Source organism: Homarus americanus, unplaced genomic scaffold (assembly GCF_018991925.1).
Source record: "Homarus americanus isolate GMGI-L3 unplaced genomic scaffold, GMGI_Hamer_2.0 scaffold23617, whole genome shotgun sequence".
Taxonomy (NCBI): Eukaryota; Metazoa; Arthropoda; class Malacostraca; order Decapoda; family Nephropidae; genus Homarus; species Homarus americanus.
In genome coordinates, this window is record NW_024720711.1 from 6,350,286 (window position 1) to 6,373,276 (window position 22,991).

General features: G+C 36.0%; 1 protein-coding gene across 1 annotated transcript; it reads right to left on the minus strand.

Moving 5' to 3' along the window:
* Positions 1-319: 319 nt before the first annotated feature.
* On the minus strand, positions 320-20,197 carry LOC121860808 (sorting nexin-13-like). Its single transcript, XM_042358196.1, has 8 exons — positions 20,069-20,197; positions 17,383-17,525; positions 12,256-12,474; positions 11,412-11,606; positions 9,180-9,394; positions 6,833-6,945; positions 2,530-2,695; positions 320-2,136 (listed from the first exon to the last, which is right to left on the minus strand). Exons 2-8 carry the CDS (start codon positions 17,473-17,475, stop codon positions 2,061-2,063), a joined length of 1,077 nt encoding a protein of 358 aa, XP_042214130.1. The 5' UTR covers positions 17,476-17,525; positions 20,069-20,197; the 3' UTR covers positions 320-2,060.
* Between the last annotated feature and the right edge of the window lie 2,794 nt (positions 20,198-22,991).

The following is a 22,991-nucleotide window of genomic DNA, read 5'->3' on the forward strand; positions in this document are numbered from 1 at the left end:
ACATGCATAGTAGGCCAAATGTCAAAATAGGGTTTAAACAAATGGTACAACTTGGCCATTCAATGGACGTAAGTGATCTCTGACTTCGTTTGTTTGTTACAATGTCTTTTTAATTTTTACATTAGGTTGGTTTCAAAAAAGTCTTAACAGATGTCTCCTAATAAAAAACAGATATACATAATCGTATTCATAAAACACCAAAAGTAGCCTGAAAAGAAAAAAGTGGGCCTGCTCAGTGACAGTTATGTCATGACATGTGTAAGTTAATAGTGAAATTTTGATCTATTTATAGCTCCTGGTTTATCAATATACGAAAGGGAAAATTTTCTTTCTTTATTATGATTATACAATACATTTTATGAATTTAAAAATTATTAGTTGAAGTTTTTGTCAGAATTGAAAAATCTTGAAAATTTCTCTTGTAGCAGCATTAGGCATCTAAACTCTCCTAAGACAAATTGTCCCACTGAATGTAATGGATACCAATCAATGCTTATCTTTCCTTATTTTTATAACAAATCTAACTGCTAATTAAGATAAATCAGGTAAAATTGGTAAAAACATATGCTACTTTTTGGATGATGTACTTTTAGTAAGCTACAGTGTATCAACCCAATTTACATACTCGTACCTGTAATTATAATTTCGATATACTGAAAGTACAGTGCTACTGTATCTGTCATCTTGTTGATTACGTGATAGTCCAGAAAATTCCTAACGTAAATGCCACTGCATGACTTTTCATGCAAATCCCTCTTGCCAGCTTCAGTTCTGAATTTTATTTAAACGATTACTGTAATATTACAGGGGGCATTATGAAATAAAAGTACATTTTTATTCATTCATTTGATAGCTACATTATCTGGCATGATGATGATACATTAACAAAATCATTTTTGCAAAACTTCAATAAGAAAACTTATAGACAATGAAAAAGTTCTAGATTTACTGAAATTTGCTTCCACTGGGCACACTATCACATCATCCAATCCAAAAAATGACACGTCGTATAGGTAGGCAGTGCTTACAGTAAAACCTCCATATAACGGACTTATCTCTCCACATAATCTGTTAGAGGGAGTTTCACATCAAATGGACCCTTGATGTTACAGAATTTTCTCTCCATATAGTCCATTAATAAAGGTTTCACTGTATTTTAGATATCAATATAAAAAACAAGCTATACTGTAGAGACAACTGATGTGCATAGACCACAAAGTAGCTTCAGGTTTGCTTAAGTGAAATCTTGATGCAGTCACACAAAACTGAATATGAAAGTTGAAGATATGAGTATTTATATTTGTTTCCAAAGCCCTATCCAGCTGTTTTCTACACTTGTCTTTCACCATTCTTCCCTTATACTTCCCTATTTCTTTGAAGTTTATCTACCCTTGATCCACTCCACACAAAAGTGAAGGGGGAGGGAACAAAGATTATATATACAGATAGAAAAGAAGAAATTAACATAAAATAAATTATCCATTACAATACTGCATGTTTATACTGATATCTGGTCCAAATACCTGTAGTAAATAAGCTCCATTTGCCTGTCAACACTGATGGGATGTAAAAATTCATTTATTGAACGTCACTGCTTACAGCTGTAACATTAATAATGTAAGCTAACCAAATATCATACTTTAGAACACTTTGTACGTCACTAATTTGTTTTTATTTGCTTTCAAAATATGAGTGAAAAGTGGAATGTTTCCTTATCACTTTGAAATATCACTTGACAAAGGATAGAAATGAAGGATTGTCAGACACATCTTGGACAAAACTTCTGTCTCAGATCTTGTCAAGCATATTCATAAATATAAAATAATATTTCTGATCAAATATATACAATAACAAATACAGTAACTGAGTTTGACAAAACTCACATCTATCTGTACTGAAATTCTTAAATATAGACACAAAATGCACTGTAGAAATTCATATTTCAAATTATATTTCAATCTAATGAGTGAAATTACAGGTATTTTTATTATTTTTTTTATTTCTACAACCTATAATTGAGAAAATGATGACTTTCTATCATGTCTTTTCTGGTAGTTATATCACCGTTCAGTTCTGTTTTTTCTTGTGTGGGGAACATTTCTAGCAGCAATTCGTGCAGATCCTGTATGTAAAGATCTGAAAGACAAAGTAAAGACAGTGAAATGATTGAGTTTATATATATATATATATATATATATATATATATATATATATATATATATATATATATATATATATATATATATATATATATATATATATATATATATATATATATATATATATATATATATATATATATATATATATATATATATATATATATATATATATATATATATATATATATATATATATATATATATATATATATCGGTAAATCTCTTATCCCTCGAAGAGCTCTTGCACCAAATATTCCGACTAATGGGGGTATCACTAGAAGCATCAAGAGGGACTGGAATGCCTATGGAAAACTACAGTATAGTGATAACAAATAATGGAGGACTATAAATATGAATATTCGTTTACCTTAGCAGAGGAGGTATCTGTTTTTGATTAGAGAGAACAGATTCAATAATGCCCTCAAGGAGAACATACACAAGCCTCTTGTTAAGGGAGGTCCACTGCACGGTATCATATACACCAAGGACACCCCGGGCTGTTGTTTGGCTCCCTAATATTGCCTTCAGTTCATCTAAAAAAAAAAAAAAAAAGATACATTATTAGTTTTCCTTATACTACTGTACGTACTATATTCTTTGTAAAATCTTACTAAGATTATCAAATGTATTCATCAGTATACTGAGAATGATTATGAATAACAATAGAAAATTAAACTCTGACTTTACAAGTAGATAAAGAGACTGGACTTGAGAGATGAATATTGTAAAACACAGGTTACCCTCGGTTTCACTGGGTTCAAAATGACCAGACTCAAAAGTACAATCCACAGATTTCTCTTTGACCCAAATTTTGCTTGTACCAAACAGAAGTTCACATGTATACTGTAAAGATACACATCACATTTTTTATTTTTCTTGCATGTAGCACATCTCATGCAACAGAACAGCTAGAGCTTATTGTGTATAACCATTTGTTTAAATAGATGACTAAATTCTGTCTTTTGTATAATGTTCCCCCCAAAACATCCTTCAAGTTCTTTTACAAATAATGCATCCCTCATGAAGAATTATATTCCTAAGATATTTATATTAGAACTTAGTTGGAAATATTGAGTAGTTTTGGAAATAAAGAAACAGCTGCAGCTTCTGGCAGGGCATACCAAGTGAATGAGTCATGCATATTGAAATTGTATTTATGTTCTAAGAAGGGCCAGAATATTAAACCTGGGGATTTTTCATACAGTCAATGCCAGTCTTTAGTTTTACTTAATTCATGGTCAGTTCCAGGGGCATATAGCATGGCACGTCTTACATCATGATTGGATTTCTAATACAATAATTAGCTGGTTCATAATAAAATTACCGCAATTACGTGAGGGAAGATGGAGCAAATAGGAAACAACTGACTTGGAATAACAAGGGTTGTCCGACTTTTTGTTTACAGTATAGTATTTACAAATTGGACCATTTATAAGAACATAATTTTGGCAGTATAATATTTGTGACTAGTAATATTGTAACAAAATTTGCATATAATTTCATCTTAAGCAAGTCTATCAACATTATAATCTTTCCTCTGAAAAATACATCAACACCTTGTAATGTGTGGGCTCTATATTTTCTCGATATCCGAGTCCAGTACAGTATTTACTTTTTTATACAAACTTAAATTTAACATGTAATAACTAGTACTGTTATCAAAATATAGAATGTTATTCAATAATTACAACACTGGACACTGTGAATATGCCCAACATCATCATGCTTTTCCTCTCTTTATGGCCCAGAATCTTTTTCAAGATTTTATGAGATAACAATCAAATCAACTTCTTTTTCAAGCCTCTGTCGCAATCACAGCCACAGTCACAACCCTCGACCTCTGGGGTCTCCAGCCACATAGGACCCTCTTTGACACCTCTACAGTCTCACTCTAATGCTTCACCATTGTTAAGGCTAGGACAAAGGCTACACCTCCAGACCCCACTCTATCTCTAGCTTCTTCAGACTCCCCAGAGGCTGTGTGGGATTCAGATTGATGTCTCCACTCCACCTTTCAGAATCCCCTTAGCCTTGAAGGGGACATGTGATGATGACCAGACTTATTCATAATGATGTGGTGAGTGTTGTTTAATTGTGTTGCAGTGCTAGTAGTATTCTAGGATTTAATTTTGATTTTTGATGATACATGTGGGTGTCCAACTGGCCAGGAACCTATCCCATTGAACCCTATGCTATAATATTTCCAGTCTACAATATTTTGACCTGTTAGGGGTTTTTTAAGAACCTACTCCCATCATAAATAGGGCAATACCTGTACAGTGTATATTATTTTATGTGCAAAGAATAGCTTCCTCTACACTCAAACCATTCTCTAGGCAACATGACACAGTTCAACTGCTCAGCCTGGCATTCACCAAGGATAGGCAGAGCCCCCCACGCATCCTGTGTGGGTTGCACATGCCATTCCAAGATTGCATCATCATATCTCAGAATTGTGTGTTATTCAACATCAACTTTTCACAGCAGTGACAATGCACGAAAAATATTCGGGTAGTGGTCATTGTAAAACTGATCTTAACCATCGCCTAGAGGTAAATGGTGTTAATTTTATAACATTGTAAAACTGATTGATTGTATATGTAGATCCATTTTATAATGGTCAACACATGTACTGTATATAACATATTTTGGTATAAAATATAGAAGTTTGGTCTAAAGAGGTAATACTGTATGCAGTATACACTTTTTTCCTTGCTGTAAATTTTTCCACTCAAGGCCAGATTTGCAGGACCTTGAACAGCTAAAATAATTGGAGGGAGCCGGGACCTAAGAGTGTTAAGCTTTAAAAAAAACCTGTGATCATCAATTTCACCATAGCTTGATGATACAAAATAATTGGTTGGCCATTTTTATCAAGTGAACAGGAGCAATAGCCAAGCCTATTATGACTATTATAGCTTCATACCATATAAAGTTTTTGCATCATTCCACATATTCATCATCAACATGCAAATTTTACCTTTATTCTTTACTGCTCGAATAGTAAAATTAGAATAAGGGTGGTGGATGTGAGTGTAGGTTAGGTAGAGGGTCCAAGGGTATACCCCTCTTATGAAAACAGGTAATAAGTACAGTCTGCATAATGGTATAGTTTTGTGAATTTTGAGGGAAAGATATGCAACAGTTATTAGTTTAGTCAAACTTTTTTGTAGTTTCCATTTTTTTTTCACGAAGATGGATTATGACAGCATATTTGGATTGTTCTCTTCTATTTCTTGCCTTAATTTTAGGGTTTGTAAAAGTGCATTTCATCTTGTTAAATAGGGGACAGTTATATGATCTTGATTTAACATGACATAAGCCAACCCATTATAAAGAATACAATGGGGATGATAATTTCATTTTGAGGTGACAAGGGGGATGCCAACCCCTTCAATTTGATCCCTGTACAGCATCTGAAAACTGCTTAGTTGACTCCCCTTTCTTAAAGTGTCAACTACTACTGACTCATATTGTATGGTTCTTACCTGTTCAACATACATATTTGTTTATCAAATTTTTTTTTTCAATATTTTCAGTACGTAATTTAAAAATTTTCATCATGAATTTTGTGAGGAAAATTCAAACTTTGGCATTTTTTTATGGATTTAAGAAAGGTTGGATAGTAGGTGAAATCGAAATGAACTATCCCATTTTGTGGAGTCCAGGTAACTGATAGATTCAACTAACTGGCACCGAAATGATATACCTGTAACAATAAAAATGAAAATTCCTCTAAAATCAGCTATAATTGTAAGTTTGAATATTGTGCACAACAGGGATGAGCTGCCATATTTATTGCTATGATAAACAATAAAATTGATACATAGCATATCATAAAATACAATAACACACATTTTAAGTACACAAAATAGATCCTTCCACACTGAACCATCATCTGAGCAACAGGACACAGCTCAGGCAGGCATTCACCCAGGCCCAGCTGACTTAAAGATGTGTGTCTACTGAGCTGGCTAGGTGTATGCCATGATGTCACATCGGGAGGGAACGTGGCCATGTATTTATAACTCTGTAACCCACCACCTCCAAACACATTCACTTCTAACACATACACACCCAGGCTCTTAATTTTTCCATATTATATAGATTTATATTATACTTTCTTTATTTCTAAGCAACATTAGAGTACAGTACTGTAATGATTTTTCCACACCTTTTAGTTTCATTACATGTAGCAATAAATGCAGTGGCTGGGCTGGCTAATCAGTATGCAGTTATAGCCCACCACCTCTACACACATTCAGTTCCCACACATACACACCCATGCTCTTCATTTTTCTTATTTTTTAGTTTTATATTATATTTTCTTTACTTCAAAGCCACATCATTTATAGAGTAGAATAAGTGCAAAAATAGTCCGTCTGAGACACGAATTTGCGAGGTCAGCCTGTAGCACTGTGCATTGTAGGATTTATTGGGGGATCCTAAGACTGAGGTTCAACTACCGGGTAACTGGAAAATCTGTTTATCCGGCACCACTCAATCCCTGTAGGCGCTGGACTGTATTTATATGAAAAACTATAAATGTGTGAGGCATCATAAATATGGTGTGAAGACAACACAGTATTGTACATGGAACATCCTAATCTTGATATAAAAAAGTATTTAGTTTAATATAGTTTAGTTTACATAAGACACAAGAAACATACCTGATATACTTGCTAACATACAAGTTCTGGCAGCAACTCTGGTTCTCATCTTGATATTGCTGTCTCTCTCAGTTGAAGGAGTAGCTAGAGTACCATTAGGCCAAAAAGATTCCCTGCAAGTAAAAAAGAAACTGAATACATACCCATCAAGCTCAATGAAGGATTGATCTTGAAATTTCATTTTATGACCATGCTGGAGTAGGTCACCCATGTATTATTACACAAAGTCTATGAGATTAATACCCAAATAAATCTAAACAATGGCAGCTGGAAACAACTCTTAGAACTGATCATGCCACCTAGATAACAGAACTCATCAACACAGTCCAGGGACATATTTCCAATGTTAAGTTCCCTAGCCTTGCTACAGGCAAATGGTTACCTGTACATACAGGGTACTTAAAGGCAGGAAAATCTTGCACTCTGCTATCTACTCCACTACACCTATTAAAGTACCAATCTTCCACATTCATTGCACTTAATTAATTTCGGCCAACACCTTTCTTACAGACAGCACATGGCCATTTTCCATTTTCCACCATGGGTCCCTCACTCACACTACTCACCATTAATTTTGTTTAGCCACATTCACTCTCAGGCTCTTTGCCTCTATTCCATCCTCCCATTTCTTAAATTTCTCCACTGCCTCTTCAATACTATCAGCTATCAGCACTAGTCATTAGCATACAACAACTCTCAGAGCAGGCCAGTCTGAAAGTTCCATGATATTGCTTCCAACACCACAATAAAGAGTAGAGAGGCTCATGACAGACCCCTGATAGAACTCTATTTTCACCTCAAATTCCACTTTCCTCACCATTTACTCTCACAAAGGTTTTTAAGCCGTTCATCCTCCACAGCCATGTAAACCTCTTTTCTGGCCCATTGCTTGGCCTCCAGATACTCCTTGTCACCACCCATCTCATACAATCTTCTTTTCTCCTCTATCTGTCTACTTCAACAATCCACCACTATGTTACTGCATGCCTGGCTGGGTCCTTCATCCAGTCACACATCTTGTCAACTGAGTTTAGCATAGCAAACTTTATTTTGGCCCAGCATCTCACAAGATTACCCCCCCTCACTGTCACTGGATGTTTCTAGTCTACTCAATTCAGCATAAAATGCTTCTCTTTCATTTTATTCCATGAACTTCCACACTCTCCTTCTTGGATCATTTACCTTCCTTTCTCTGCACTTTTTAAACAACATGTCACACACAAGCAATTTGTGCTCAATTTGTACTGCTAGGCACATTCTTTCCCTACTATAATCTTTACATCCCTAACAAGCTTCCTATATGATTTCCAATATAAACGATATAATGCTGAAGAACTGGACAATTAACTATCTCCCTCCCCAAACTCTGACTCAATGTAAGGGGAGAAATCTGAATAGGATTGGAGCAAACTTTTATTTAGAGATATTTCTGCTACAATCTATGTAGAAGCAGAAACAGAAAATTATATTTCCTTTTATTTTAACCCATGGAAAATCCCTATGCTCCTACAAAGTCCTCCTAAGGGATAGATAATACAAATAATGGAAGCTGGTGGTTGTCTAATATTGTGAGCAGATGTATCACTTGGCTAACTCCCAAAGAAAACATTCATGAGAACAATTCATGAATCAACATCCAGTCAGCCTTAGGATTATCCACCATACGTGGTACAGTTGTCAAGTACGTATTACCAAAAGTATTAACTTCTCCTACAGGAGATGTTCCTGGTATCAAGACATCTGCACAAAAATTTAAGGCAGCTAGAACTAAAGATAGAATTTGGAATCACAGATTGTGGTTCCACCAAGAGTGTGGCAATGATTCATTGTTATTGTTGTCAACCTAAGTGGTGACTGTGCATGTAACCAAGAACCCATTTCAGGGGAAAGTGTAACTAATCAAGGAATTAGTTCCAGATGCCATTATCAAGGGGTTAATTGGTAATTGGATTTTAGCCGCACAGACCTGGTGGAATAATAGGGGAGGAACTTAGAACAGGCACTAGATAATAAAATAAATGAATCATTCATATGGTTCAGACTAATCTTTTCAATGACACAGTGATTCAGATACAGTACATGTCATTAACATGAGAAAATTTAAATTTCTTTTAAATGTGCATTGGTAGGACTGCTGTTGGCAAAAACAATTTTTTCCATTATGTACATACAGTATATGGTTAAAATCTAACATAACAGTGTGAGATAAATCTAAAGTAAAATACTGTAGGAAATGGACAATAGAGGAATTATTAAGAAGTACATGAAAAGACCCACAATGAATACTGTACTATGGAAGACAATAACATTATCACACATACATTGAAGGGCATTGGTGTATACTTACTTGAAAGTTTTAATATAATCTGCCACTTGCTCTGGTGCAGTAATAAATGCAACATAGTCAACAATTCTTCTGTTCACAATGTCACCAAACATTGCTTTCAAAATCTGCCGTAAAAAGAGCATGATGCGTCTTCTAAACCACTGGTCTTTGCTTCTCAGGTCAAATACTTCATCCATCAGAAGTAAAAGAATGCGTAAAGGAATGTTTTCATCACCCTAAAAAGACAATCACACATATAAATATTACCCCTCAAAAGAGAAAAGCAATCAATAACAATAAAAGAATATACAGTACTGTACTTTTAACTCCTTCAAGGTTCTGGCTACTCATCACACTGCCTGATCTAATAGTCTGTGTCACTCTCCCCACTACCTGGTGTATGATGCATATGAACCTAAATCTTACTGAAAACAATGTAAATGCCAACGACAGTAAGTCCTCGCTTAACGTTGTTTCGGTACTACGTCGCTGAACTTTAGAGATAAAAAATTCGTTTAACGTCCCGGTGATCCGATACTACATCACTTTACGTTGTCACGACTATTTTTTACGACACATCACCCATTCTTGTCTGGCCGCGCTACACTCTCTCGGCTCGGCGCGATCCTCACTTGCAGAATGTCACAGCGTCCCCAAGCGACACCAAGCTAGTCTCTGCTACGACTTCACCTCATTCGTGTGTGCTTAAGTGTTTTGCTCTAAAACTGTACTCTAACCATTCGAAATGGCTTCCAAGTGCCCATCAAGTGCTACTGATGCTAGTGAAGAGAAGAGGCAACGTAAGACCATTACCCTTGCTACAAAAATGGATGTATTAACCTGATTTGAAAAAGGGGAACTTGCTGTGGACATAGCTGCTGTGTTAGGTCTAACCCCCACAACAGTGCGTACTATCCGGACCAATGCTGACAAGATTAAGGTTAGTGCTGGAAGTGGTTCTTCTCTGAGTGCTACTAAGAAGACTCATACTAGAAGCACTGTGATAGAGAAGGTGGAAAAGATGCTGGCAATGTGGATGGAGGAAAAGAATCAACCCAATGCCCCTGTGAGCCTTATGGTTATCCAGCATAAGGCCATATCCCTGTTTGACGACTTAAAGGCAGAAGAGGGTGAAGGATCGAAGGAAGAGACCTTTATGGCCAGCCGAGGATGGTTTCAACGACTTAAGCGTTGTTATAACTTCCACAACATAAAGATGACTGGTGAAGCTGCCAGTTAAGATACGGTTGCTGCCGAATCCTCTGGACGACGCCACACTGTTCAGCCGGGTAGTCAACCAGCTGACTCAGAGACGTGATGTCACATTGGTGGGAGGGAACACAGGTGAGTGGACGCAGTTAAGCTCACTGCCTCCACACATACCTTCACCTCCCACACTTGATCACCCATGCTCTTCATTTTTTTATTTTATAATTTTATATTATACAGGATTTTCATTATTTGTCAGCCACAATATATGATTGTAATTTTTTACTCATTTACTCTACATTAGAGAAAACAGTTTTACTAGGGTAGACAAGAATATCCTGAGTGATATAAGTTAGGTGCTTAAAGACATACTTTTGACTTGAATTATAGGTAGCAAAAACAAATATTTTTTTTTATTTTTTAAAATATGCATTACAAAACTTACTCCATATAATTATCAACACCATTTCTGAAAAACTTATAATTTCTAACCCCAAATATCATGGCAAGTACAGTGGAGTCTAAATTTACGCTGTCAATTGAACCCGTGGAGGCCCACATAAAACGAGAAACGCGTAAATGAAATAACAGAACATATGGGATTAATTGAAATAGAGACTGGGCCGACCCCCAAACTACACTTTTTCCGACACAATACGTACGTTGTAGTAAAAATAACATCTTAATTTTATGATGGTATGCACACACAATTAATATTTAAGAGAAATACAGTCGCCGGATAATGTCTGTTCAAATAATGGACTCAACTCTCTTTCCAAGCTCGCTGGCTCCCTCCCCCCCTACCTTCCCGAGAAATGTTTGGGAAAAAGGACTAGGATTACTGGTTTAGTAATAAATAATATCTCAGACTAAAGTTAGGAGAATAGAATTTACATTGCTGGATTCCTTGCAAGACAGTGAATAATTTGAATACCTGTACTCAGATTTTAAATAAAAGAAGTTTCTCTCTATATAAAGATGACTGTTCAGGATATGAAACCTTACATATAAGCAGAACACTGGCCTACCATGTTTGCTACATACCTCTATATCAAAAGATCCTCTATGTGCATAATCAGCATTGGAAACAAGTCTGGGATGTGCTGGTTTCACAAAACGTCTATAAATACCATCAACCATGCCATCTACAGTGTTGAGTACGGTGTCTGGCATTGATCGTACAGCCTTGCTCATGCTGTGTACCCCTAGCCTGAGAGGGGCAACTAAATTGTCCTCAACCTGGTGGAAAAAACAATATACAGTTACAGTATAAGCTAAGAATCAGTTTGATCATAATTGCTTGTCCACCCTGCGCTTTATATTTTTATATACAGTAGAACCTCGATAAATTGGACTAATTGGGGTAGATCCCAGTCCGAAATATGAGAAAGTGCAAAAAAAGCAAATACATGGGGGGGGGGGGGTACACTGCTTATCTGACCTGTTTAAAGAAAATCAGTTATGTTATTACTGAACTTCAACAACTAGGGTCTTTAAGTGTATAACAAGGTTACTAAAGACTATTACAACAACAATAAAAAAAATATAAAACAGACATAAGTCTGGTTGTCAACAACTGGGAAAGGAGTCAGCTCACACATGTTTGTCGTTGTGACCACTGCTCCACTGCACACCGTTTTTTATTGTACAGTGGATGGCAATGTTGTTTATTAATAGTGATGATAATGGTAGTGAACAATATTCAGAGGCAGGGGATGAATTTGAAATAGAAATTTGGGAAACAAAGTGAATATTTGGACACATTTATATACAGTATAGTATAAACCAAATGTGGATGTTAAGAAGTGAACCACACATACACAAATTTGGTTCTAATGAAGTCAACCCGTATTGCCCTGGATATAATGATGCATAATTTTGTATGTACCTTTTTAGCAAGATTTTGAGGTTGTGAGGAGAGATAAGAGGTTTGATCAAGGAAACGCTGGATGGCTTCTTGCAATCCTGGATGAGACTGAAGGTTAGCTGGGGCCATAATTGTTTGCAGCCAGTCATCCAGTTCGGATTTACGTTTCTCCAGAAACCAAGCAGCCAAGTTATTCAGCATTCTCTTACTGGGAAATGATACAGATGACAAGTCCATAAACTGAAATAGAAGATATAAAGTTTACATACATAATGAATGAACAGGATCCTAACACAATTATCCAAAAATAAAGAGGATACAATATGATGGTCGATTAAATTGTCTGATCTCTATTGCCCTTTAACAAATATTTCCTAGTCAATTTTCAGTGAACCCTCTCCAAATCAAACACCAAAGAGATACAGTCATCCCTCAAGATATGGGAGGGTTACGTTATTGAGATGATGTACTTAACTCAAAATCAATTTTCCCCTAGACTTCCATTACAAACGTGGAAATGTGTTCTAAGCACAAAAATTTTACCCCCAAAACATGTTAAATAAATTTTTTTTTTTTTTTTTTACGGGTATTAGCCCACCCGGGCACAGGTCGAAAATGTAATAGTAGTAGTAATAATAATAATAGTAATAATTCATAGTAAATAAAATTTATTAATAATTTATAATTAAGACTTTCAAGCATTCATTATACCTGTGCTGAAATATTATAATTTTTTTAACCATGTAAGGGAAATCCTTGTTTATAGTAAGAGTTCTGTTCCTGAAAATCCTTGTGGAAATCTTATTTTCCCCAAAGAAGCAGTGTATTATGGGAGAGGAGATGTATACCTGGATGGAAAATCTAAGGTACATACTGTAGACCGATTTCACATACAAAAAAAAAAAAAAAAAAAAAAAAATTTAAAACAAATAAAGAACACAAAATGCATATAAAAATATCTTAAATACAATATAAAAAAATGATTCTTGTACATGTTACCCCTCTTATGGCTGTGTGTAACTGAAGTGTCTAAAAGATTCATTAACTCACGACCCAGTACCACCCATCATGGCAGGCCATCACCACGATCTATACCTAGCTTTATTAGTCTTATGACACGAAAACAATAAGCATGTACAAAATGTACGAATGCATTAAAGACTTTTTTTTAAGGGGGATTAGCACACCAGGGCACAGGTCACTGATCCCACATCAGGGCCTGGGGGACAAAAAAAAAAAAATTTAGAACGTCGATTTAAAGCGATTCAATTTAAGATTATATTGTTTTAAAGTGACACCCACAATCAAGGACAATATTTTAATTTAAAGCGAATCTTTCCTAGTTTGCGCGAGTCAATCTGGCTCATCATATTTTAAAATTCGCGCCTAATGTTCTTCTGGGCACACTACACTGTCTGAAGGGCAAAGCTGTACTGTACATGTACTCAAAATAATATACAGGCATCCGCCGCGTTACGGAAGCCCGGGTTACAGTATTTCGCTCTTACGGTATTTGTAAATTATGACCAATGATTTCGCGATACGGCCCGTAAAAATGCGTGGCATCGTCACGAGGAGTCACTCCATTGTTTACATCCAGTGTGCGAGCATGTTTCTTGCCCCAGCAGTTTGATTTAACTTTTACAAACATACAGTAAGTACAGTACAGTGCATTACCCTTATTCAAGATGACTGGAAAGAGGCCATCAAGTGGAAGTGACCGCAGTAGTGCAAAAAGAAGCCGCAAAGGCATTACATTGGATATTAAACTTGATGTGTTACGAAGGTTTGATGCTGGAAAAAAACTTAGCCAGATTGCAAAAACATTAGGTCTTGCTACTTCAACAGTGGGAACAATCCGTGATAATAAGGACAAAATTAGGTCAAGTGCTCAAGCAGCTAGTCCATTAACTGCTCGAACCTTGTATTTTCATCGAAGTGATGTGATGCTAAATATGGAACGACTCCTGAGAGCCTGGATTGAAGATCAGACTAAACGCAATGTGCCACTAAACACTATGGTCATTCAAGAGAAAGCCATAAGTTTGTATAATGATTTGCAGGAAGAGGAAGGGGCATCTTCTGAGGTTAAACCTTTTCTGGCTAGTAAAGGCTGGTTTGAAAGGTTTAAGAAGCGCCTTAATTTACACAACATAAAAATGACAGGTGAAGCTGCCAGTGCTGATACAGATTCTGTTAATCAATATCCTGCTCAGCTGAAGAAAATTATTGATGAAGGAGGTTACACACCAGAACAAGTGTACAATGTTGATGAAACTGGGCTTTTCTGGGAGCGCATGCCTGCTAGAACTTTTATTTCCACTGAAGAAAAATAAGCACCAGGCTTTAAAGCATCCAAAGATCGTTTAGCACTCCGTAACGCGGGGGATGCCTGTACTAAATGATCACTAAAAGTTTTGTCTAGTGCAAACTATAGCATGATTATATTGAAATTAATCACTATCTTAAAAGAATTCCAGCAATGTAAATTATATTCTCACCTGTTACTTCTGTGACATTTTATAAACAAAAAACAAAAACTCAATCTAAAAAACATAAATAAACAAATAAATACTTCATCAGACCTTTGGGCCAACTGTGTCACTGTCACCCCCCCCCCCATCTTCCCAGCCAGGGTTGGGTGGTTATAGGCTTACAGTTTTTATCTTATATAATATCAGTCTAAAGTTAGAATATAATTTGCATTGCTAGAATCCTTGCAAGACAGTAAATAATTTGAATATAAACGTCATATATTTTACACAGGAGATAATTTTTTTTAGTCCTTTGTAATAAAATTAATTAAAACATGTCAGTTCAGTGACAGTTTACAAGAGAAAAACTTAAAGTCATTCTTAAGGACAGATAAATAAATAAGCACTAGACCTTGGCATCAACTGTCAAACATATCACCACACCTCTCCCCCCACCATCTTCCCATCAGCTGATCTCTAGTAAACAGACAATTTCACGTCCCATAATTTTTGCTGTGTTGATTTATGAGTGTTTGTTTTAACATAATACTACAAAAAACAATGTTTTGTGTATTCTAGGAGATGGGCTGAGGTGCACCTGGGTAGACTCTCAGTCTTTTTAGTATTTTGTGTTTCTCTCAAGTACCAAACTAAATTATTCCATTGAAACAACACTTCGATTTAGTGCGAATCCGGTTTAAAGCGATCTCTCTTGGAACGTATCTCGTGTTATATCGACGTTCTACTGTATAAATAAATACAAAAATTATCAAAATAAAAATGATCAAGAGTGAGAAACAATAAATATGTTGTGTTGTCAAAGTAAGAGAAACAAGTGAGACCCTGCAATTGTGTGTACTGTATATGAGGCAGAAAGTTCATTCAGCAACCTGGGATTTGGTCTAAATTTTTTTGATGCCATATGGCAGCAGGGTCTACCATCAGACAATACATTGTGATTCTAATATCTTTCCAGGCAGTAGTATCTCCCTGTTTGATAGCTGCATACATATATTACCCACAGGCAGCCCTCATTATATAAAAGGAATGCATTCCCTAAACGTGGTCTGTAAAGCAAAAATTTGTACAGTGGGGTATGCTACAACGAACGGATTCTACTACGAATATTCCTATAACGAACGGTTTTACCTATAAAATTGAGAATGCTATAACGAACGAAACTCCTACAACGAACATTATTTAATTTTTTTTTTTCTAATTTATTGTTTTTTTATTACAAATATTAATGATATTCTTTATTTCAGGGGTTTAGATGCATCTTTATGCACTTTTTTACAATTTTTACAATTTTATATTATATTTTTCAGTGTTAAGTGGTTGTATTTGGGGGCCTGGAACGGATTAATCCTATAACGAACGAATGCTATAACGAACAAGGTTCTAGAACCAATTAGATTCGTTATAGCATACCCCACTGTATAATGAAAGCAATTTTCTCATACAGTGTTATAATTAGAGGATGCAATCCTTGGGTGTGATTTTCACAGATGTGATGTAACTATAACTAACCAAACTAAATGCAAAAGATATTTTGGGCATTTTTTATTGTAACTTAAAAATTCAGGCAATTTTATGTCGGCCTCCCCAAAATGATTCAGTGCCAAACATTCATGGTAGCAGCTCAGCCAGGGACCACAAAACAAAAAACACATGATAACCAATGAAGCATAAGCAGTCTATAAAAATTTTATGAAAAAAAAAATAGAAAAAAAAAAAAAGGTGCACAAGTAAGGTATATCATTCATTCAATAATGCTAAGAGATATTATTGATAGGTGATTATGTGGGGAAGGCAGTGCTAGTTTCGATGTACTGCTGATTGTATTTGACTACTCGTGCTGATGATGGTGCTATATTGATGGTGGAAATAAATACGGAAATACAGTGCTGACATTATGACGTAGTGCCGGAGTGCACTGCTCCCACATAAGGTGGTAATGGTGCTGAATTGGGTGCAAGTTTGATGAAGAGAGTGCTGATGGAGTGATAACTGTGATGCTGTGTTGGAATCCACAATCAAATTTGTGAGTGCTGGTGTTAGTTTAGTGCTAGTTTGATTAATGGAGTGCTGCCTGTAGCTGTGCTGGTGGTGTTAATTTGGTAAAGGAGATGCTGCTGCTAGTGGTTCTAGACTTGGTGAAGTGAAAGGAATGATGGTGTCTGGGGGTGCTAGTTTGATGAAGAAAGCTAGTGCTGGTCGACTGTTCGTGCTACTTTGGTGAATGGAGTGCGTCAGGTTTGTTGGTGTACTACTTTTGGTGAAGGGATTGTTGATGTTATTTTTTAATAAAATTGTCTGGTGTTAACTAGAGTGTGATATGACAGAGTATGGTGGAAGAGAGAAATAGAAATGCATGGGTGGTGTGTTACAGTGCATGTGTCTACTTTAAGCTATCTTTATCAGGAAACAAAGTACAGCTGAAATCTTTTATTTTTCTCAACATAGTTTTAATGGAATTCCTTTACATGCTAATTTCTACTCTGTAACCACGACAACTAAATGAAGGTAAATTTTTATGTGCATTTTATATTTCTTTATTACGATGACCTAATAGTATAAAAGACAATGCTTTTCTCATGCCTTTTAGAATGTATTTCTTGTCAAAGGTCTCTAAACAGGTTGAAAAGCTTATAACTTACATTTCTAAGCTTACCTTTGATGTAACTGATAAGTGAAAGTCGTAAAACTCAGAATAGCGTCTAAACACATGCCACAGTTCTTCCTGTCCCGATACATCTCTGCGCATTACACTCACAATGTAGATGGCATGTGATTTGCTTCCTTCACGAACAATTTCTAGAGCAGGAACAGATAAGTATTTGATTCGATTAATAAGGAATGAAATATTGATTACTTTAGACTGGATGGCACTATTTATCCATGAAAGTTATACTCTGGGCACTGACTAAGCCATCACTGCTGAATTTGTACAGGTACTAATGTCATACTGAAATTATATTGATTTGAGAGGAATTGATAAAATATTAACCAAATCTGAATACCGTATGCCATAAAAAAAAAGAAGGAAACCTTGGGTAAATAAATTTATGGGTTCTCTGTCATATATCTCAAACTGGTACAACACTAGTCATACTGCATCCAAATTATCTGTATTTCACTGTTTCTAAGTGGTGGTTTTGAGGCTGCTAGCTGAACAATACTTTCAATTTCATATTTCACTACAGAAATCCCGTGTTTTTTGCGGGTTTTTTTTATCACGGTTTTGACCATTCGCCTCAGACACCCGCTGCTCCGAGAAGCCTCAGTCCACACGTGCCCACTGTACTGTGAACACTACTTCACATGGCTCCCGAACGTGAGCCAGCCTCATCAAAGGCAAATATACTAGCAAAAAACACGGGATTACTGTACTAGTTAATTTAATTTAGTGTATTTCCATTCTAAATACTCACTAAGTTATGTCATTACATTCATCCAGTGAGCACTAGCGCTAAACAACTTTGGTCAAACTATAACACAATCAACCAAGTACAGGTAACCCCTGAGATATGATATCCCGAGATGTGATATTTCATTTTAACGATGGCTATAAATTAATACCATCTCGCTATATACAAACAAAACAACTCACTTTAATGATATCCATCGAACAGCCATTGGTATCCATTGGTTGGATTTTTTTCCTCTAGTGCAAACTATGGGTTGTTTATACAGCATGCCCTTCAAATTTGCAGATTTTTAATTTGCGGATCAAGATTATTCGCGGATGACACCCCGGATGTACCCATGAATGTCTGTGGGCCGTTTTAAAGTTGCTGGCATTTTCGCAGCCGGGAGAGGGAGCCGCTCGTTCTAGAGACAGTACAGTGGTCCCTCGGTTAACGAACATTTCGTTAACTGAATCTATTATTTCAATGGGATATTGGGTAATTGGTTCCAACTCACAGAAAAAGTACATACAAAGTACTGTATACCAGTAATAGAATTAACAAAACACTAAATTTAAACTAAATACAGTACTGTACTGTACAGTATACTGCATAATAATAAATACAAAACAATAGAATACTATATTTTAACTTACTCTGAGGTGTGTATGTCGTATTCCTGGCAGCTTTGTTTACATATCAAACAGCTGATTGTAGAGGGAGTTGATAATGACATGCCATATTCTTTACAGAGTGCATTGGATCTAATGCCTTCTTCATGTTTCATAATTTCTGCACTATATGTTATCAATATGTGAACTAAATTTCAGAATGACCAATAATTTTAATGTAAAACTGCAAAAATATTCAAGAGACCAACAAACTGAATGTTCACTCCACTGTAAACAAAGTTAAACTAACAAGCATTGGTGGGTGATTCGATCAGATGATTGGTGCACACAAACTTTTCCCTGTACTGTATATATTATCAATATGTTAACTAAATTAGAATGACCAATAATTTTAATATAAAAAATGCAAAAATATTCAACAGCACAACCTTCTTGATATTTACTCCACTGGAAACGAATGTAAACATAGAACCAACAACTGTATTGGCGGACTAGCCGATCAGCTGATGCGCACAACAAAGAGTGTTTCTCGTAAGGCTTTCGTAAATCAAAGTTTTGTTTGTTAATGGAATTTAAAATCCTTATGGGAGCTAATTCGTGAACCGAAATTTTGTTAATTGGACTGTTCGTTAATCGAGGGACCACTGTAATTTCCTTTACCTGTACATATATATGTATGTGTGTGTGTGTGTGTGTAGACACACAAAACACATACAAATAAACAATAATGGGAAAATCCTCTCACAAATAATCAGAAACAAATGTATTAAAAATGATGAGCCTACCCTCCAGTCTACTCCATGCTTTATTAATAACAAAGGACAGAGTAGACTTGAGGGAAGACTCAACATTTTTAATACATTTGTTTCTGATTATTTGCAGGGAGGTAATTAGTAGGTCAGGCTCTGAGCGTCTCGCGGGAGAGCATCTACTCATACCCAAAAGTGTTAATATAAGATCTTGCAATGGCAGTTTCTCTTACTGAAACCAAAGTATTATTTCAATTAAGAACCAACCAAAAATCCATCAAAACAACAGACTTCCTTATTTAAGATGCAGCTCACAGCTAGGGCCAGGGATTCGCAAAGTGGGGGGCGACCTTAACTTAGGCCAAAAGATGATCATAGCTTACCAGGCTATAATATTATTCCATATTGTTTACTAAGCATTACATTGAAAAATCATGTTCTAATATTATTAGAACTACCTTGTTCTATCACTTAACTCATCAACAAAACGTTACTGCATAATGTCATTTTTAAAATGTCCCTGCCTGCAGCAGTCATAAAGAGAAGTAAGTAAAATATACAATGTTCACCTGTGTCAATAATCTTAGCAGTAAAGTGTAGGACTTAGATGTCAAACTGGGGAGAGTGTGACTGGGAGATGGATGGAGTGATCCTCCTGGCTGAGGAGACTGTGCTCGAGAAGATCCTCTGGAAACACTCTGAAATATAAGCAATATCATCTTTATCCAATTAAATTAAGAAAATATACCAGTAAGATAAAAGTTGTCAAGCACAATGAGTTACGTATTAAAACATCCTTCCAGCCTACATAGGGTGAGGACTTGTGAAGTGGTGCCCGTGGTCTCTTGACCATGGGAGACCAGCTACCAAGCAGCTATCGGGGCCCTTCCATCTCCTCCCTCCCCATCTGGATTTATCATCCTCCCCACCAACAGTACAGTGCAAGATTGATGATCAACCCCACAACTGATATACAAAAAAGTGACAATTCAACTTTCAAGAAAGTAAGAAACAACTGTTAGAAGCGACAATCAGTACTTAGCGGCCAATGTTGACCCTGTGACACCTTGACCTTGCACCAGCCAGGTACACTCGCCATCCCCAGCACTGGGACGAAGCCAACACTCCAAACTCCAAACTACCAGGAAAGAAATGAGGACTCCTACTCCACCCAGGTGAACTGAATTCTAACTACATCATATGAGGAACAAGAACCATCTCCAACACCTGGCAGAGCTGGAGACCTACCCGGACCACGTGGTACATCTGCAGCTGTAGTGAGGTAGGACCCGTAGCAGTCAGGTACAACGGCCACACGTCAGACAGGGAAGGACTTTTGTTGGAGTGCGACATCAGGTCACAAGAATGTCTACAGACCAGCTCCACAGTACCAGATCTAAAGTTAATCTATATCTCGTCTATCTATGTTTGCTTATGTTTCTGTTGAAAGTTTTATCAATCGTGATTATCCGATTTCATATGTAACTTATCATCTCTGTTCATTGTATATTTTCAGCCTTCGCGGGCTATGTTTTCTATAATAAACGTTAATTATTATTATTATTATTATTATTATTATTATTATTATTATTATTATTATTATTATTATTATTATTATTATTATTATTATTATTCTAAATCAACATCTGTGACTGTGGATTTATCTGAGGCAGCAGCGAAACACCATTTTTCCGCTGCGGTGCTTCTAGCACCTTCTTTTTCTGCTCCAGTGTAATTGCTTGCCTTGATTTCTTGGTCTTTGGGGTAGTTAATGATGATGTGTAGTAGCTGGGCTCTTGGACATAGTGGTGATGGTTGATGTACGTGGTAGAAGGAGATAATGTCACACAGTATGTCCGTTCACTCAGGCGTCAGTGAAAGAACTGAGGATGTGGGAGGGTGTGAGAGGGTGGTGGGCAGCTGTGTAGCATGCCCAAAGAGGCGTCTGGTGGGAAACATTAGGCGCAAAATTTAAAATAGGACATGCCAGATTGACTCGCGCAAAATAGGAAAGATTCACTCGAAATTAAAATATTGTCCTTAATGCTTAATTTTCTGTATAGTATGTAACATTTTTCATGGGGCAAAGGAGTTCAGGAACGTAACTCCTGTATTTTATCTGTTTCTTATGGGGAAAATTGATCCACTTAACGTTGTTTCACTTAACGTCGCGTTTTCAGGAACGTAACCCCAATGTTAAGCGAGGACTTACTGTATGTTGTGTTGTCAAAGTAAGAGAAACAATTGGGGAAACCCTTCAATTAAATAAATGGGCAGAAAGTCAGATCTTGGCAGGACTTGGTTTTTGATACCAATATCTGGCAGGGTCTACCATTAGACAACACATTATGCTTCAATATCTTCCCAGGCAGTAGTACCTCCCTGTTTGATAGCTGCCTACTACCTACTACCCCTCCTAAAAATCATTAAAAAAAAAAAACTCTTACTTTAAGATAGTTGTCATTTGAATGAGCTGAGTGACTTGATGCAACAGAAAGAGCATCTCCTGACAAACCACTGCTTGATGCTACTTGGTTTGATCCATCAACTTCTTCACCCTGGAAGAAAAATTATTCCGAGAATGAATCAGTTATTTTAGAGTAATATTCATAAGTATGAGTTAAAGATATTAGTTTAATATTGTTCAAAACTTGTATCAATGCAAAATATATTGTAAGGCAGAAAGCTAATTTGTACAGTAATAAGTGTTTTTGTTTTGTGTGTTTTGTTTTTATGCAAAAAATATTATCATATATGCACAGACCAGTCGGCTATAGACTTCTACAGTATAAGGATTCTCTAAGACATATTTTAAGGGATTACCTTTATACCGACATATTATACAGAAGGCAAGTTATTTTATATACTGTATGTACCTCTCAGCCATGTTTCAAGCAATATCAAAGTCTACAACAAAAGAGGATTTCCGTGCATAAAATTATTCTTAAGTGATGCCACTGGCAAAGTTTTGAGTGTATGTGGCTTGTATCAAGTTGAAGGCAAAATCATGATATAATCAAGGTTAATTCCCTCAGTTCTCTTGCTGTAGTTTTGTGCTACCTTGATTTGAACAACAAAAATAAATGAAAGGGGTTAAGTAAAGTACATCATAAAAATTATATGAATACAGCTATTGGCTCGCCAAATGTTTGAAGCAAAAACGTAAAACATTTGAAAAAAAAAATATTATTCACTTCAAATTCATTATCTCCTCATCTGCAGACTTCTGGTATGAATAATCTGAATGCTTAAAATTTTGGAAAAAATAAAAATAAATTAAATAAAAAATAAATAAAATAAAATCATAAACCAGTTTTTCAGAAATTAAATATTTGCCAAGAATCCCCCAAAAATTTAAGCCATTGATGTATTATTAACATATGAAACACTAACATCTGCATCACCTACCATCTACACCACCTACCATCTACACCACCTACCATCTACACCACCTACCATCTACCACCTACCATCACACACCACCTACCTATC

What these genes read in the sequence shown, in the direction of transcription:
- LOC121860808 (XM_042358196.1), bottom strand. Translation starts at nt 17,475, where the DNA reads ATGCGCAGAGATGTATCGGGACAGGAAGAACTGTGGCATGTGTTTAGA. An exon ending in GATTATATTAAAACTTTCAA is followed by an intron (nt 6,946 to 9,179) that starts GTAAGTATACAC and finishes TTTTACTTGCAG; the next exon opens with GGAATCTTTTTGGCCTAATG. An exon ending in TATGTTAGCAAGTATATCAG is followed by an intron (nt 2,696 to 6,832) that starts GTATGTTTCTTG and finishes TTTTTTTTTTAG; the next exon opens with ATGAACTGAAGGCAATATTA.